Source organism: Strix aluco, chromosome 4, assembly GCF_031877795.1.
Source record: "Strix aluco isolate bStrAlu1 chromosome 4, bStrAlu1.hap1, whole genome shotgun sequence".
NCBI lineage: Eukaryota > Metazoa > Chordata > Aves > Strigiformes > Strigidae > Strix > Strix aluco.
The window spans coordinates 128,476,758-128,492,832 of NC_133934.1; the positions used below are offsets into that span (position 1 = coordinate 128,476,758).

At 45.0% G+C, this 16,075-nt stretch overlaps 1 protein-coding gene across 1 annotated transcript; it reads right to left on the reverse strand.

Moving 5' to 3' along the window:
- Positions 1 to 128: 128 nt before the first annotated feature.
- Positions 129 to 14,302, reverse strand: RTRAF (RNA transcription, translation and transport factor). The gene is made up of 8 exons (XM_074821140.1): positions 14,148 to 14,302; positions 12,055 to 12,179; positions 10,421 to 10,520; positions 9,130 to 9,216; positions 7,947 to 8,035; positions 4,818 to 4,886; positions 1,181 to 1,229; positions 129 to 462 (listed from the first exon to the last, which is right to left on the reverse strand). The coding sequence occupies exons 1-8, from the start codon at positions 14,206 to 14,208 to the stop codon at positions 308 to 310; spliced, it is 735 nt and encodes a 244-aa protein (XP_074677241.1). The 5' UTR covers positions 14,209 to 14,302; the 3' UTR covers positions 129 to 307.
- Positions 14,303 to 16,075: the final 1,773 nt, after the last annotated feature.

Below are 16,075 nucleotides of genomic sequence, written 5' to 3' on the forward strand. Positions count from 1 at the left end.
ATGGCAGGACCTCAGCAAAAGGGGAAGCTGCAGAGCCTTTATGTAACACTCCCTTCTCAACACAAAGCCAAACACAATGAAAAAAAAAAAAAAAGTAGTATTTGCCAACACAGAGCTAATCAGAACAATTTGTCTATTCTCCCCAACTTCATTTATTTAAAGAAAAATGATAATTCATTAGAAGTCAGAATTCCATTTCCTGTTTTCTTTCAAAACAGTAAAATAATACCCTTTCAAACTGCATGCCAGAGTTGTACAGAGTTCCTAATTGCACTAAGTACACAAGAGACTAAAAGCTTTTATCTGTTCATCTCCCGACTTTCCCCAGTCTGTGGTCCGTCTTGGGATCAGCAATAATCGCCTGAACCGCTACAATCGCTTCGTTAATTTTTGTTTGCAGCTCTCGGAGCTCCTCTATATGCAGCAGTCGGAGAATTTGGGCGGCTTCATTGAGAACAGCATCTGAGTGAGGTGCAAAAAGAGAAGTCGGATCAATCGTTTTCATCTGACAAGAAGGTCTTAAGAAAAGCTTAAATCTAAGTTAATGCTCTGCGCTTCATTCGTGCTTGTGGTTTTCATACTTGAAATAGGAAACTTTCCCTGCTGCTAGAGAGGGACAGGGTGCTCTGCAAAACCTCGCTCAGCTTCCCACAGCCCTCACAGCAACCTACAGCCAAGCTGGGTCACTCCAAAGCATTCCAAGTAGTAATTTAGTTGTTCACGGGGCAAAAGTGAAGCCAGACTAGTGGAGTCCCAGGTCATCTGGCTATTGCTTACAAAATAATCTATCAGGTCATGCCAACTTGCACTGGCCTCCAATTCGATTTTTGGTAAATTATGCAGCTAAAACACAGCTAAAAAGCAGCACAGAGGTCCTCTGGTGGTAGAAGCAAGATTTACAAGACAACAGTAGTGAGATGCATTCCTTCCCCTTGCAAACGTGGCTGCCATTAGAAGCTGTTATTTAAACGTTACTCAAACATATCCTACAGCTAAGATTTACGCCTTTCTGTTCCAAAACAAAATGCTTGGGAGTGCTCGTAAATAACAAGCTGGGAGGGAGCAATTCTTTCCACTACAGGCTTTTTTAACTGTACACATTAGCTATGTATTTGACAGTAATATACTTTGTCAAAGGCTAACATCACTATTTAAAAGTAACATTAAGAGAACTGCTTACCTCCTGTGTCAAAACCAAGAATGTGCTTTTCTAAAGCAACAGGCAAACCCTTTAAAAAGAAAAAGCGTGTTCAGATATAATTAGAAATATTTTGCATACTTGGAAAATAAAATCAAGTTCTCCAGCAGGTAACTCTGGAGGAGAGGACATGGGTTTTGCTTATACAGACATGTGTGACCACCTCAAGAAGTCATCGTGCTCGATTACACACGAGCACCTTTGTGTCCTGAAATGTCAAACCCAGAGTATTAATTAAAAAAAACCAAACATCTTCAGGCTTAATAATCGCCCTACTTGTCAAGCGAACCCCATTGGATACACACTGCCCACATTCAATCCTTAAAAGGCTAACAACAGGGCTGCGAGAGAACACCCAATCCAGCGACATCGCTACCCAGACAAACAAAAAAGCACGCACAAACGGCTTTCTTCGAAACTCCTGCCTTCAAACAGCTGCTGGTTTTCAAAGCACTGCCTGATTTGAAAGCTATAAAAATCCTCCGTAATCAAGCGAGTTTCTCAGGCACTGAACTTGCAACCCTCCATCAACATCCTCAGAAGTATTTTCTCAAGTGTTAAACTTAGGAATAAAGCTAAACATTCAATTTTCTGAACACTTGCTCTAATAAGACAGTACAAGGAAAAGTTTTATTAGTGGTCATTTATAAGCATTGCTCTTTTACCCTCTCCAGCTGGGGAGGAGCTGTCATGCTAAACACTCACTCACCATGTTTCAACATGCATATAAAATTGGATTTAAACAATGCAAATCTTAGAATTTGCTTTTACTACCTCTGTAACTTTTTTCAACATTTGCCTTGCACGACAAAAACATTTGAGCCCAACACCATTAGTTCCTACAACGATGGGCCACCAAATCTTCTAAACAGCATTTCTTTTAGAGGCTTTTATATACATGAAAAAAATTCTGAGTTGATTAAAACAACGCTAACTAAATACAAAATGCTGACTGAAACTAATACCCCATTTTCAGAAAGCGTTTCTTTTTCATGGCCTTTACTGTAAAATGGACGTTCACTGCAATCTTTAAATTTTAACACTGCAGATGTATTTTTAACAGCTTGTTGTTAAGAATGCCCCTTCAGATTCTAGCAATATCAGGCTTCGTACATAACACTTTTTAAAGAATCAGGTTATTTTTAAGGCTGCAAAGACTTCACTGTCACTGCAGTACGTTCTCAGAGCCACAGGAGCAGCAAACCATTGGTTCAGTTGGAATTGCCCAGGACCACTCAACGCTGAGTGACCACAGTGGCACCTTCAGAGGTGCTCTTTGAGACACCCTGGTAGCACAGTGCTCCTTCCCCTGCCTTCCTCCCACCCCTCAGTATTTTAGCTCCCTTTTGGCTGGTGAGAGCTGTCTTGGACTGACCTCTCCCAAGCCCCGTAGCCCACAGCAGCAATTTTCCAGCAGGCACTGGGCTGTACAGGCACCCACTGCTGCTACGACTACAACAAACACAGCAGCTTCAAACAGGGAAGAGAAATGAGGAGCACCTTCAAATCTGCAACTACAGAGACTACTTCATTTCACAGCCTCATTCCCCCAAAATCTAATTTAAAAATGTGGCTCAAAACACTTGCAACGGGCCTGACCACTGCAGCCATCTCCCCTGAGCTGTGTCAAAAGGAAAACTAGATTCCCTGGGAGTGAGAGGAAAAAAAAGTTTCCAGATTTCAGAGCAGGGGGAAAATATACCCACTTTGTTGTGCTTTCAAATATGCCTTTGTGAGCATCCTTAAAGTGATCCTGAAGGATATTTGTTGTACTTGATCCCACCTAGGATACACTCGCCAGGCAAGGAAAGCCCAGGACAGCGTGTAAGTCTGTCAGTATAAATCTCAATCCTGTCTAGACACCGAGTCCATTGAATTGCCAACCATTCAAAATATAATCTAAAAGAAAGTAAGTGTCATGTCTTATCTTGAAAACCATACCTTGACAACCCAAGATCAATCTATTTGGTACATTTAAACCACAAGCACAGCCGTCTAAGTTTCCTCAGCACAGTCCTCATACGTATCCTTCAGTCAGAACAGCTTTGTATCTATTTTATCTTTTCCCACTCTATCTTGATATTGCCAAGAACGCAACTCATGACATTTTGTATATGAAGTTGTCTGCCATGCAGCAGTCAGACATTTATAACCTGTTTCCAGGGTCAAGGCTTAATATACAAAGTGTCACTGGCCAGTATTTTGGCCATTAACAAGCCAGCCAAAATCAGAAGACGTTTATTTTTCCTCTCCTCCTCCCCTGCAACCCAGCTATCCCCTCTGCTTTAAAGATATTTTCTTCATTCATCTGATCCATTACGATGTCGATGATCGCTGCTGGCACAGATAAAACTGTTTTCCTGCCTCCAACCCCCTGCCTTTCCTCCACCTCACTTGAAATTTAGCATTCCTAACGACAATACACTCCCAGTGACATATATCACATTCAGTGACACAGTGACATTTCAGCTACGACTTGATGATGCTTTGAAGACCTATCGAATATGAACGACTACCATGAAAAAAATTCACTGTTCCTTAAAGCAGCTAGTTCTGCTAAACACACAGAAAATCCCGTTTTGATCCCTGCATGTCAGCTGCGCAGCTATGTAAACAACAACTAAAAGCAGCTTTTTACTAATGTTATAGAACCTAAAATGAGTACAGCAGTCGCAGCTGCTTTCATATTTTCCTGCTCTTTTAATGGTTTCATGGATATACAAGACCAAAGCTTTGATAGCTTTGATTTACTGATTCAACTCTTCTGCCAATTACCACACTGCAACTCAGAGCACCTGACTGCCACTTAGTAAACACCGTAAGCAGTGTTATGGTAACAAATAAAGAGCAGCTGCCAGAAAAGATGAAGGGACTTGCCCTCTTTGACCAGATCCAGTCCCTTTAGCAGGGACACTCCTGAACATCCACCTGCAGGGCAGGAGCCTTCCCCGGCTGCACCCAAGACCAGTGCCAGCAGCCGCTGCAGGCAAACGCCCGAGAGGAGCTGGAGAACTGGGATATTTAAGAAATGACAATTTGGAAAACCACAGACATCCCCTGGAACATCTTACAAACAGACAGTTTGTGGTTAGAAAATAATTCTGTCAAATCTGAGGTTTAATTTTCTTTCGCCACCTCTTTTTGGGGAAGGGCGGGAGGAAGGAGTCGGACGTCCAACATCCCGTTCCTCAAACACGTACGAGGTGTACGTACAAAGAAAAATACTCCATACAAGGAATGTTTCAACCTGTTTACACAGCCAGCGCTGCTGATTCTAAGGAAAGGCCAGGTCATACATTTCTTCTCATACTATAGGCCTGCTGCGCTGCACAGGAAGAGTAATCCTCCAGCAAGTAACTAAGATAGGGGAACAGCTATTTACACGCTATATCATACAGGTATGATATATCTGAAACAAAAAGAGCTTTGTACACAACTCTCCATAATCCTTTGGGTCTTTTAGAATCAGGATGGCGAAGATAAAGCAAGTTTCCACCATCCTACTAAACGAAGGGTTTCAAGAGACCCAGTTTTGACTGAGATGGCAGACATCTCCGCCTACGCTTCTCTACTCGATAGGGAATAATTAACACCAGACTCATGCAGTGACTATACAAACCTCCTTGGACTGACTGGCCTTCGCGATGGCATCCTGCGTCAGGCGCTCTTGAACCAAAATGCGAATTGCCTGGGAAAAACATTTAAAGGCGAGAGTAATTAATTTATGTCTTGATGCATTTCTTGGCGATTCCAAGGGAAACGGAGCCAACGTTATAACTAGAATAACCTCAAACCCACAGTTTTGTGAAAAACTTTCTGGGAAACTCTTTCAGACCATAAACCTTTTCAAGTAGCACTGTTTTTCACAAGTAGTACCTTACACAGGTCTCTTTGGCAGCTTAACCAGAAGAGACAAGGACATTACATTATTAATTGCAGCCACTACTGGGCCAGAAACTGCAAAGTACTAGGAACAGTCAATAAAGGTTGTGATTTTTGATCTGGAGAAAAGGAGGCTGAGGGGAGACCTTACTCCTCTCTACAACTACTGAAAGGAGGTTGTAGCAAGGTGGGGGTCGGTCTCTTCTTCCAAGTAACAAGTGATAGAAAAATTGCCTCAAGTTGAGCCAGGGGAGGTTTAGATTGGATATTAGGAAAGATTTCTTCACCAAAACGGTTGTCAAGCACTGGAACAGGCTGCCCAGGGAAGGGGAGTCACCATCCCTGGAGGGATTTAAAAGATGTGTAGACGTGGCACTGAGGGACATGGTTTACTGGTGGACTTGGCAACGTTAGGTTTATGATTGGACTCTATTTAAAGGTCTTGTGATTCCAGAACGAGCTGATCACAATCCCAAAGCGGCAGCACCATTTTTATTCTTCTGAGATTACAGACTTTTAAAGCTGCAGCAATATAGCTTCTTCAGGAAGGAAATCCTGCTACCAGCATCTTTTAGTAGGTGCTGAACCATCTTCTACAGGCAGAAACCTGGAGCAAGGCTGCCCACCCAGGTTTTAAAAACACTGAGAGCAGAAAGGAATTATTTTTAGACACAGGAACAAGAACAGCCTTGATTTTAACAATCCTGCTGCTCATCTGTTTTTACTGGCTCCAGTACATAGCATGAAATCGTATCGGAGCTATCAGTTACTGATACCTACAGCTGTAAATGCCTCTAAAAATAACTGAAGGAATACCATGCAGGCAGACTTCCACCAGAAAGAACTGGGTCTGTCAAAAATATTCTTAAGACCTTCCCTGACGAGTAGCCAAATGTGACTGAAGCAGTCTTACCACTTCATCTTTCTCCCGCAAGATTTCTCCCGGTTTTAGTCATGATGAAAGTTGAAATGATACTAGAAAGTTGCCACTGAATACTTCTAGAAATCCTTCTAACTGAAGGGTGCAGCCTGGACAAAAGTGTGATTTGATGAGGAGTTTAACTTTAAATTCCAGCAGTGAAGCCAAGCCTTGTATAAGAGAAGTTTGAGTGCCTTTTGCATTAGATAAAGGCTATCCAACTGTGTTACACAAATGCTTTCTGATCAACTTGCCAGATTTAAATTAATAAAATGGGACTCCAAGTATCTCTCTGCTCACTCTGGCCAGATGTCTGTAGCATCCTTGCACCCTTTGGCCTTCCCCAAGCACCCACTCCCGAGTGTCCAAGCCTGAATAGGGATCATAAATTCTCCACACGCGCACTGCAAACCCGCTGACTGTGGTGTAGAATTAAGAGTTTCACTGACACATTCTAATACCATCAAACCCTGAAAACTAGCATTGCTGATGTTTATGTGACACAAATTGCCACCACAGGAATCTATTCTCACTTTAATTAAAAGCAAGAAAATTCAGGCTGGTGGTTTTGTCCAACCACTGTCTGAAAAAAGTGAGACTAGCAATGTAGAAATAGCAACAGAAGTGTAAATACATTTATGCAGAACATACATTCTGCTATCTCTTCGAGTTAGCACCGAATTAGATGAATCCAGATGAAGTTTGATAGCCTCGAGACAATCCTGTAAGAAGACCTGAAGGAACTCTGTCTAATAAGGGCAGATCCTCAACATCGCCATTCACAGGGTCTCTTCTCTCTCTACCCAATAGCCCTTTTCACTGATTTTTGTAGGGTTTTGGGGTTGGTTTTTTTTTGTAGGGGTTTGATATATGAGATCTCCACCGCTCTCTAAAGACTGATGAAGGGTTCAAAGGCTATTTTGGGAAGGCAGAGGAGGATACCATAGCGGAGAAAATGAGAAAGTGGTTGATGGGATAAGAGCAGGCCACCATTTCCTTAAGCAGCCAGGCTAGTTGGGTAACACTGTGTAAGTATACCTGTTACAGACTTACACACACTATGTAAACTTCAACATCCACGGCATTTAGTTTCTCCAAAATAAGTTTAGCAAATATGGCAGCTACTGTAATGAATGGACCTTACTATCTTTTCAGTGAAATGAGTTTATTTTGGTGCCAAACAAAAGTAAGCTAATTTCCATATTATGACATGATCAAGTAGGAACTCAGGATTGCTACAGTCCCTGTAAATATAGTATTTCAAAGGTACAGTACAAGTTCGACCCAAAATTTACAGATAGCTAGAGTTCCACCAGCAAGTCACAAATTTTCTCAAAGTCACAAAAAAAAAAAAAAAGATGCTTTAGAAAATTAATTAGCCGATATACTGCATTTAAAAGCCATGAATAGTTGTCAAGACTGAATTAAACTGACTTCAGTAATGACAAGGAGTAAACAGTTCATAGGACCAAAAGTAAGAGGAGGAAGATTTTAACTGTGGGTCCTCCCTAGAACATCCGATTTAAAACATCCTTTGCATCACTTAGCCTCTGTATTTTCAAGTTTCTCTTAATTTCTAGCACTGGAATACAATCTTCTCCTTTGAGTGTGTTCCTCCACATTTCTAAGGATCATTAAAAACACATAAAGCAGTACTTCAGCTAACCTAGAGCACTTCAAATCCTGAACAACAGTTCTCAGTGTAGGAATTCCAAGAACTCAGCTACAATTGAACTGTTTACTAAAATAATTATCCCTGCATTAATTTCCATGATTTATACTCTGCGTTCTTATCCGCTTGAAAAAGCACATACAGAATGAGTTTTACTTTCTGTTTGTGCCTAAAAAGTCATAGTTATCAGTAACCCTGCACCACAAGCTATTACACACATACCAACCACTGGGGAAAAGAAGGAAGAAAGGAGGTCTGAAAACTGTGAAACTCACCTTAAGCATTACCAAGTAATCATCATGTCGCTGAATTTGAAGCAGATTAGCTAAAGCCATCACTCCAGCCTTGAAATCGGGATTATTCACTGTAAAAATAATCATCATTAAAAATATATGCTAGTTTAACTGGCTCCAAGAGACAGAATTGGCTTCCTGACTCCACGCTATCGGATTGCTCTCAAGGATGGGCAAGGCCACGGATACACGGCAGTGAGCAACCATTTAGTCTGGCTACAGAGCAATCAGAGCGTGCACTAGGCTTTGTAACGAGGTTGCAGAACACCATCCAAGCACAAACAGCATTATTTTCAACGCCAAACACACTGCATATGTCCTACCACACAGGAAATCTGTGTTAAGTCTTTGAAAATGAAACCAGCTACATAAAGGCATTCTCTTTTCTATATCTATCACTGCAGAGCAGAACTGTGCCTGCTGGGCGAGGGGAGGACCAATTCCTAGTTGTCTTCTTGTAGATGGAGCAATGGGAGAGACTTGGGGGATTCAGGGCTAATTTTAGTAGCTATTTTCCACCACTTCCATTTATTGTGAGCGTGCCTAGCAGTCAAAAAAAATAAAATGATTATGAGACACACAGCTGGGGAAGGCAAGCCAACACGTAACACGTGACATTAGGGAAGTAAACAGCCTGTCATTGTGTTTCCTTAGCTTTTTTTTTTTAAAGGTATGTTAAGAATCTATAGTTAAAAGGTTATCTTGCTATTTCACCCTAAGCCACAGTAAGTACTCCTGTTTTATAGAGCTCTCCGCAAAGTTGTTAAGGTAAACACCCTTCAGGTGCTTCCTCATTGCTTGAAAAGAGCCCTCACAATTTATTCATATCTGATCAAGTCTCTGGGCAGGAAAGATCCTCCCCTCTGCCCTTCCCCTTTTTGCCAACAGGAAAAGCTCTGCATCAGTGCACAGCCAGACACCTGGGATTCACACAGAGCAGCTCCTTTTTCCTTTAGCAGGAACACAGACAGTTACTCAAAGTAACTCTCAAAATGCTGTTCACAGAGAGGCAGTTTCAGCCAACGGTAAAAATATACAAACCCTGCACTCCTACAAAAAGTTGTATGTATCATAGTATTGTAATCACATAAAATCTGAAGAACATACAGGCCACAGAACACATCCACATGCAATGCCTCCGTACAGTAGGTTGCTGCTCACTTACCATCCAAGTTAATCAGCGGTTCTGCATTTTTTGCAGTATTGTCAGTATTTTTAGCACCATCAGGGGTAGAATCCTTATACTTATCAGCTGTTAAATTAAGAAGCAGACATGAACACCATTAGAGCTAATGACAAAAGGTTTAGAACCAAGCTGTAGTTTGTGATAGCTGTATTTTGGGGGTGTGGTAATTGCCCAAGAGCCTTCTGGGCTCACCCAGAGATGTTTTGGGGCTCCCTACTAAGGTGCCCAAAGGCTGCCATTCTAGTGAGCTACCCTACCAGCTCCCATCTGCAGAGAGCTTATGTGCTACCCAAGAGCAGCATCAGAGCATGCTCCACACTTATGTAGGGCATTATGCTCTCGATTAAAGCTCTTCCTACAGTCTTCATCCCAGAAGGCTGAACAAGCTGCACCTTACAGCTCTACCACTTTTAAAACCCATCGGTTCAACTAGCATTGGCGCCCTGCCTCAATGCGCAGCGTGTGTAGGGCTCAAGAACTACAGACTGGTTCTGACCAGCGAGTAAAACATTTCCAGGGAAGATTTTGTTTTATAGACTGCAGCACCCATCTCCAACCCACACAGGGGGTTTTCAAGCCTTTTGAGGATGGGACCTCCTGGCTCCTCCATCTTCACATGACCCTGAGTCACAGGCAGCTCACTTTCTCCATCATGAGGGACTGAGAACCAGCTCTACAGATTGCAGGTATTTATATCCTGTCCCTATCCTGGGCAGAGCTCAGCCCTGCAGGAATTCAAGGTAATGGAAAACACTACTTTGGCCATTATTATGTTTGCCACCAGTAATTACATTTGTATCTGCACTCTCGTTATACGGAACAGAAACTGCTGCTGACTGCTGAGATTTAACTCAAGTTTTTCATAACCTTGCCCTAGTTCCCAAGGGTTCAGGATCTACTCCCTGTAAAACAAGGGTCTAAGAATAGCTTATTCGAATAAATATAGTTCTAAAGAAAATGCATTTAATACACTTTAGAGTAAGTTCTCATAAAGGCAATCCCACAGGGAGAGGGGTATAAATATATACAATGGGTTTTGCTATAACCAGAAATAAAATAATAAATGCAAGATTGCTACTGCACTGTCCCGTGGGAGCTGAAGAGAAACAGTTCACATCTGAATACGGTGCAAAACCAAGCAGATGAAGTTATATTTTTATTTTTTTAACAATATATATTTTTGACATTGTCTTATTTTGACAAATACTTCATAAAATTAAATAGAAAACCACATTTCCCTACCATTTTGAAATGTTAAATTCACTCATACCATTATCTCCATACTCGAGCCTGACCGCTAAGCCGAGAAGCCAGTCCACTGTTTCTTGTCGTTCTTGTATTTTGAAAGGACAGTTCACATCTTTCATATACTGAGGAGCAGAAAGAGGAGAAAACATAAATCTTACGACCTGTATGAATTTAGCTAGGAGCACAGAACTGTTTTGTAATCAGCCACGTTCCCACAGACCTTACAGTTGTTAGAAGATAGTTATTAACAAGAAGCATCATTTTGAAATGTTCTGCTGTGGCATCTGATCCATCTGAGACATTTTAGAGTGCTTTAACTCCACTGCTAACTCAAGCCTGACATTTAGTAAAGGCACCTGCTTTCTAATGAGCGCTATTCATGTTATTGTCAGACTGCAACCAGAGAAATCAAAATACCCCCTTCTTTGCTCTCTGTTCATGTTACACAGCAAGTGGAGGCAAGGGAAAGGGGAAGGACAGAGAACAACTTACGGCAAAAACCTCCCATCTAAAGCAGGAAGGAGGAATGATGCTACCTAAGGCTTTCACAATACCGATATCAGAGGACTCTGAGTGGCAGCAGAAATCATTTTTCCCTTTCTTAGTGATTGTGTACAAGAAGAGAGGACAAAATGTGGCCGGGATGCTGCCTCTGAAGCCAGAAGATAGGACTAAGCCCAGCCTTGATGCCAAAACTCCCAAGTCCAGGATGTAGTGACATTCCACTGTGCCCCTTTGCTGGAGAGAGAGAAGTGCCACACAGCCTCTACTCCGGCAGCACGGAGGGAAAGGGCACAGGGGCTGGAGAGCACTAGCAGGCAGGGCTCTCCTGGCAGAAAGAAAGTCTGGCCAAGACAAGAAAGATACTGCTGATGCCACAACGGTACCAGCTGCCAGTAATTCCACTATCACATACATTTATGTACATGATATTTGAATGCTTTACGCTCCTTTCTGCAATGCACGAGCACTGCAACTCCAGTCCTCCTGGGCAGCGAGTAAAGCAAGCGGTTCCACAGGGGGGAAATAAAAAAAAAAGTGAGATGAATGGACACCAAGAATTACAGAGCAGCGTTTTCAGCTCCTCGCAGGGCTGTTTGGAGAGAAAGGAAATGGGGACCAAGAGAGAAAGCTCAACAGCCCTGTGGTGACTCAGAACGCTCACAAGCACACAGGAGATCACTCACAAAACGATGGCTGCTTGCCATGCTTTGCACTCGCAGTGGAAAATCATCTATCTGAAATAACAAGAGGTGCAGAGATGAGCTGCAGTAGCTTGCTTCCACTTGCTTGCAAAGCCCAGAGTACATTAGCCTAATCCATTTTCCTTTGGGTACTTAAGAATCAGTAATGCAGAAAAAGCTGTTTATTTGTAGTTAATCTTCTTTGTACTTCAAGAGCTGAATCAAATCAGGCAAAATACAGATTAGGATGGATACCCCACCTATTGCAAAAACAAAGCTAAGTGAAAATTATGTGCAAAAAGTTCTACCATCTTAACTCCTACACTTTGGCTTCAATAATACATTTAAATTCCTAGAAATGTAAAAGTTCAGAGACAGGACAAATATTCAGTCATTTACATTCAACAACTACAAAAGCTGTTAATCATAATTTACATTGTCATTTAAAATTGTGCTAGAAATAACAAAATACCTTTTCAAACGATTTGGGCCAGTCATCACTGTGTATGTTTCTTAAATTTCCTCGGTCTTCAATCTTGTAGTGTCTGATTTTCTGGTCTTCGAGCCAGACAATAAAATTTCTGAATTCTGTTTCATCTGATGGGAGAAGTAAACAAAGCAAGAATTACCCAATAGCTTAAGGGCGAAACCAAGCCCTTAAGTTTTGATCCAATTCATACAGATACTGATGCCCCTGAGCGCTTTCATATTTTACCGTAAAAAGAAAAAAGGTATCTCTTATCACTAAAATCAGGTATTCCAGGACAACCTCTGACCAAAACTCAACACTGAGTGTTTTTCCTTTTTCAAGTCACTTCAAACTGGCTATGGTTGACTGACTACACCAAGAGGCATCAGCCAACAGATTTCTTTGGGGGGAATATAGTTGTAACTTCTTAAGCGAAGAAGGAAAGGTCAAACAACGACAGAGAAATTCAGTTCCTAACTCTGTTATCTCGACAAACACGTTACAGGTAGCAGTAACCTCCCTTCTCTTCTAAATAGCAACACACACATCTCATGACTCTGCAAAGACATTTTCTTCCTTCGCTGTTGACACAACTCTTCTTGGTTGTTGACCCAACATCTCATTATTTGGGAGCTGGAATTCCACAATACAAAGACTGTGGTCCAAACAAAGATATTTGTACTGGACAAAGCAATTAGCCTGCACCTGCGCTTCGGTGACAGAATTCATTTCTGGAACCAGCAGATCACAGCTCTGAGGTATCACCAGCCCCTCAAAATCCAGCTGTGATATTTTGGCTTTGGATGAGCTTTACTATCCTCCTGCATCTCAGAGGGGGGTAAGCACACCATTTTTGCCCATCAGGGACAAAAATTATATGTTTGCTTGTCAAAAAGTGTCTTCTAACTGATATAAGCGCCCTACTTTCACTGAGTGTGCTTTAAGAAACAGAGACATGGTCACAACACATGCAAAGGAAAGCTTTCAGTAAGACCTTTTAAAACTTCTACACTGACAGGAATCACAGAATAGTTTGGGTTGGAAGGGACCTTAACGATCATCTAGTTCCAGCCCCCCTGCCACCAGCAGGGACACCTTCACTAGCCCAGGTTGCCCAAAGCCCCTTCCAACCTGGGCTTGAACCCTTCCAGTAACCTTAAAGTGATAAAAAAAAAAAAGTGAAAGAGTGTTAACCATAAGGAACTTAAGACCCACAACAAAAGAAGACCAGTAGACAACATATTTTGGAAGAGAAGCAAGTCTACCAGAAGCACTGAAGGAAAAACAACCTATTACAGAGATAACCCAAAGCTTACAATTGATCACGTTGGATAAATAAACTTGTTACAGGGCCCTTTGAAGCAAGGAAAAAAGTTAAGCATTGCAAAAATCAAACACCAAAGTATTGATACGTATCGGTGTATTAGGAAATGCTCTAACCATGTTATTAGACTACTCTTATTCACCACACTGTCTCTGCCTTGCTTCGTGTACAGGACACACTGGGCTCCAGGCAGGTTAAAGCAGTAGCTCAGGGTGTTTTCTGTGGCACGGGTGACTCCGGTCCCTCGCACCAGGTGTCGAGACCCTTCACGAGAGGAGGCCGAGGCCGGCACCGACACTGCCTACCCCGGATCGCACCTCTGCTTCTGCTCCAAGAGCCACCGAAACCGAACAACACACGCACACCCACTGCAACGCCTGCGGGTCCCGGTTTTCCTGACCTAAACTCGGGTTTTTCCCTAAATACCGTGCTGCAGCTAAAACTTTTGAGCCCATAGAGCTGCACTAAGGCTCAGAGCCCAGCAGACCCTCCCGGCCTCAACCCTCCTTCCTCAGCAGCCGCCCGCCCCTCACCCCCGCCCGGGAGACACCACGGGGGTGAGGCCGGGAGGTTTCTGAAGCGCTGAGGCCAGGGGATGACAACGGGAATGGGGCGAGTTGCCCCGGCAGCCCCCGGCCTCGGAGAGGGAACCGGGCGGAGGTGGGGGGGGGAAAGGGCAGTGTCGTCGGTGCGTGAAGAGAACGGCGGGAAGGCGGGGAGGAAATGAAGCCATAGTGCAGCGGCCCCACAGAGCCCCGCCGCAGCCCCTCACCCCTGCAGTTGAAGCCGGCCGGGTTGTGGTAGTCGAGCGCCGAGAGCTTGCGGCGGAACATGGCGGCGCTGCCGCCGGCGGCGCCTCCGCTGACGGCCGGGCCCAGCCGCTCGCCCCGCTCAGACCGAGCCGACAGGAAGGAACACCTCCTACCACGCTCTCTGCTCGCCTATTGGTCAGCGCGCGACGAGCGGCAGCCGTTGCTACCAATCAGAGGGCGGAAGGGACTGCCGGGAAGGGAAGCGGCCCTTCATCCAGCTTTATTGACACGACGGCGGGCGGACAGCGACAGGGGCGGGGCCTAGGGCAGGGGCGGGCCCTAGGGCAGGCTGGGGCCTGTGGGTAGGCCGCAGTGGGGAGCTGGGGGGGTGCGCTGGGCTGTACTGGGGAGCACTGGGCTGTACTGGGGAGCACTGGGGCAACCCCAGAGCGCTGCCCAGAGCTGCACGTGGGGCCGGGGGGCCTTCTGACAGCCCATATCTGCCCCACAGCGTCCCTGGCACCACCTGAGGGGCAGAAGGGCTTTGGGGGGCTCAGCCCGGTGCCCCCCCCACTGGGACGGGCACCCCCAGCTCCTGGGCACGCTCTTGGGGCCATCTCCCGGGCCCACCATGCCCCCCATGAACGGCACCGTGGGGCTTGGTGCCCCTGAGAGCGTTTCTCAGAGCTGTGGGGCATGAGGGGTCACAGGCTGGGCAGCAATGGTGGGGGCATGGACTTGCTGTCGGCTTCGGGGGGTTGGTGATTCCACCTCTATTTACTCTCTTTTTAATGCCGCACCAACGCCACTGCAGCATGGCAGTGCAGATGCCAAGAAGTCCCTCACAAAATTAGGCAAGAGCAGAATTGACCTTTCCGGAGGGGAAAAAACCAACTCACCGCAGAAGGGGCACTGGTTTTCCCTTCTCAGTATCTATGTTGCGTTTGCTTTCCAGAGTTTAGAAACCTGGCCTTTTTCACAGTCTTCAAACCACGCGTGAATTATCCTGATTTCACACAGATTTGCCCAAGACTGGAGCTGGCTCCATCGCCCTCCTGGGAAGCAGCAAAGGGGGTTTCTGGGCAGGGATGGGCAGGGGATGCAGCTGCCTGCCGAGCCTGAGCCCTCTCTCCTTTCTGTGCCACGTCCAGCTCGCAATTAAACCGTTTTCCATGTGAACGCTCCTGCTGCTGTTCATCAGGTTTTGGTCCCAGAGTTATTTCAGTCACCTCCGGATGGGTTATGTGTTTTACAGGCAGGAAAAGTTTCTGGTCTGGTGGCATCTTGCAAGAGGGCTCTGCACTAAGCGCCAGCCGGCAGGTGAAGGATGCCCGTTTAAGGTTTTTTTGGGTGGTTTTGCCTGGAGAAGGCAATGAGCCTGGGTTGGGAGTGAGATTCCCTCCCTCCCCAGCTCGGGTGGCACTTTGCAGACATAGTGCTGACAGCGCGACGAGCCGATGCAATATTCATCCTGACATTTCTCTCTGCGCCAGCCCTTCCCAGTGCTCCAGCTGGCAGCCGGCGCAGCCACCGACTGCGGCACTGCCATGGCAGGGTGGCACGGGGCTAAGCCAAACCCCCCCCGCAGCCGCCCCAAGCCCCGGGGGAAGCCGGGTGGGAGAGTTCTGCCTCTCTTTCCCTTTAGGACCATTTATTTCCCATTCACCAAATTTCCTCTGGCTCGTTCCTGGAGTGGTTTAAGTAAGGGCAGGGGCTCCCTGCCCTGCCTGCAGCAGGCAGAGAGCCAGCTCTGCCTCCTTCAGCTTTTGCAGCCAGAGCCCACCAGCACTTCAGCGTGTCACCAACACGTGTGCGAGCGGTGACATGCAAGTGAGCAGTAAAGGCACAAAATCTCCGGCGTGGTTAAAAGGAGCTTGGGACCATCCCCAGGGTGTGTGGCTGCCTGAGGGGACGTGCCCTCAGCCATGTGAGTGTCACACATTGTTCG

Bases quoted from the DNA above. Each gene is read 5' to 3' on its own strand.
- RTRAF (XM_074821140.1), bottom strand. From the start codon at position 14,208: ATGTTCCGCCGCAAGCTCTCGGCGCTCGACTACCACAACCCGGCCGGC. The intron at 12,180-14,147 runs GTGAGGGGCTGC...TTCTCCCATCAG, and splicing joins GGCCGGCTTCAACTGCAGGG to ATGAAACAGAATTCAGAAAT. The intron at 10,521-12,054 runs GTATTTTGTTAT...TCTGCTCCTCAG, and splicing joins GGCCCAAATCGTTTGAAAAG to TATATGAAAGATGTGAACTG.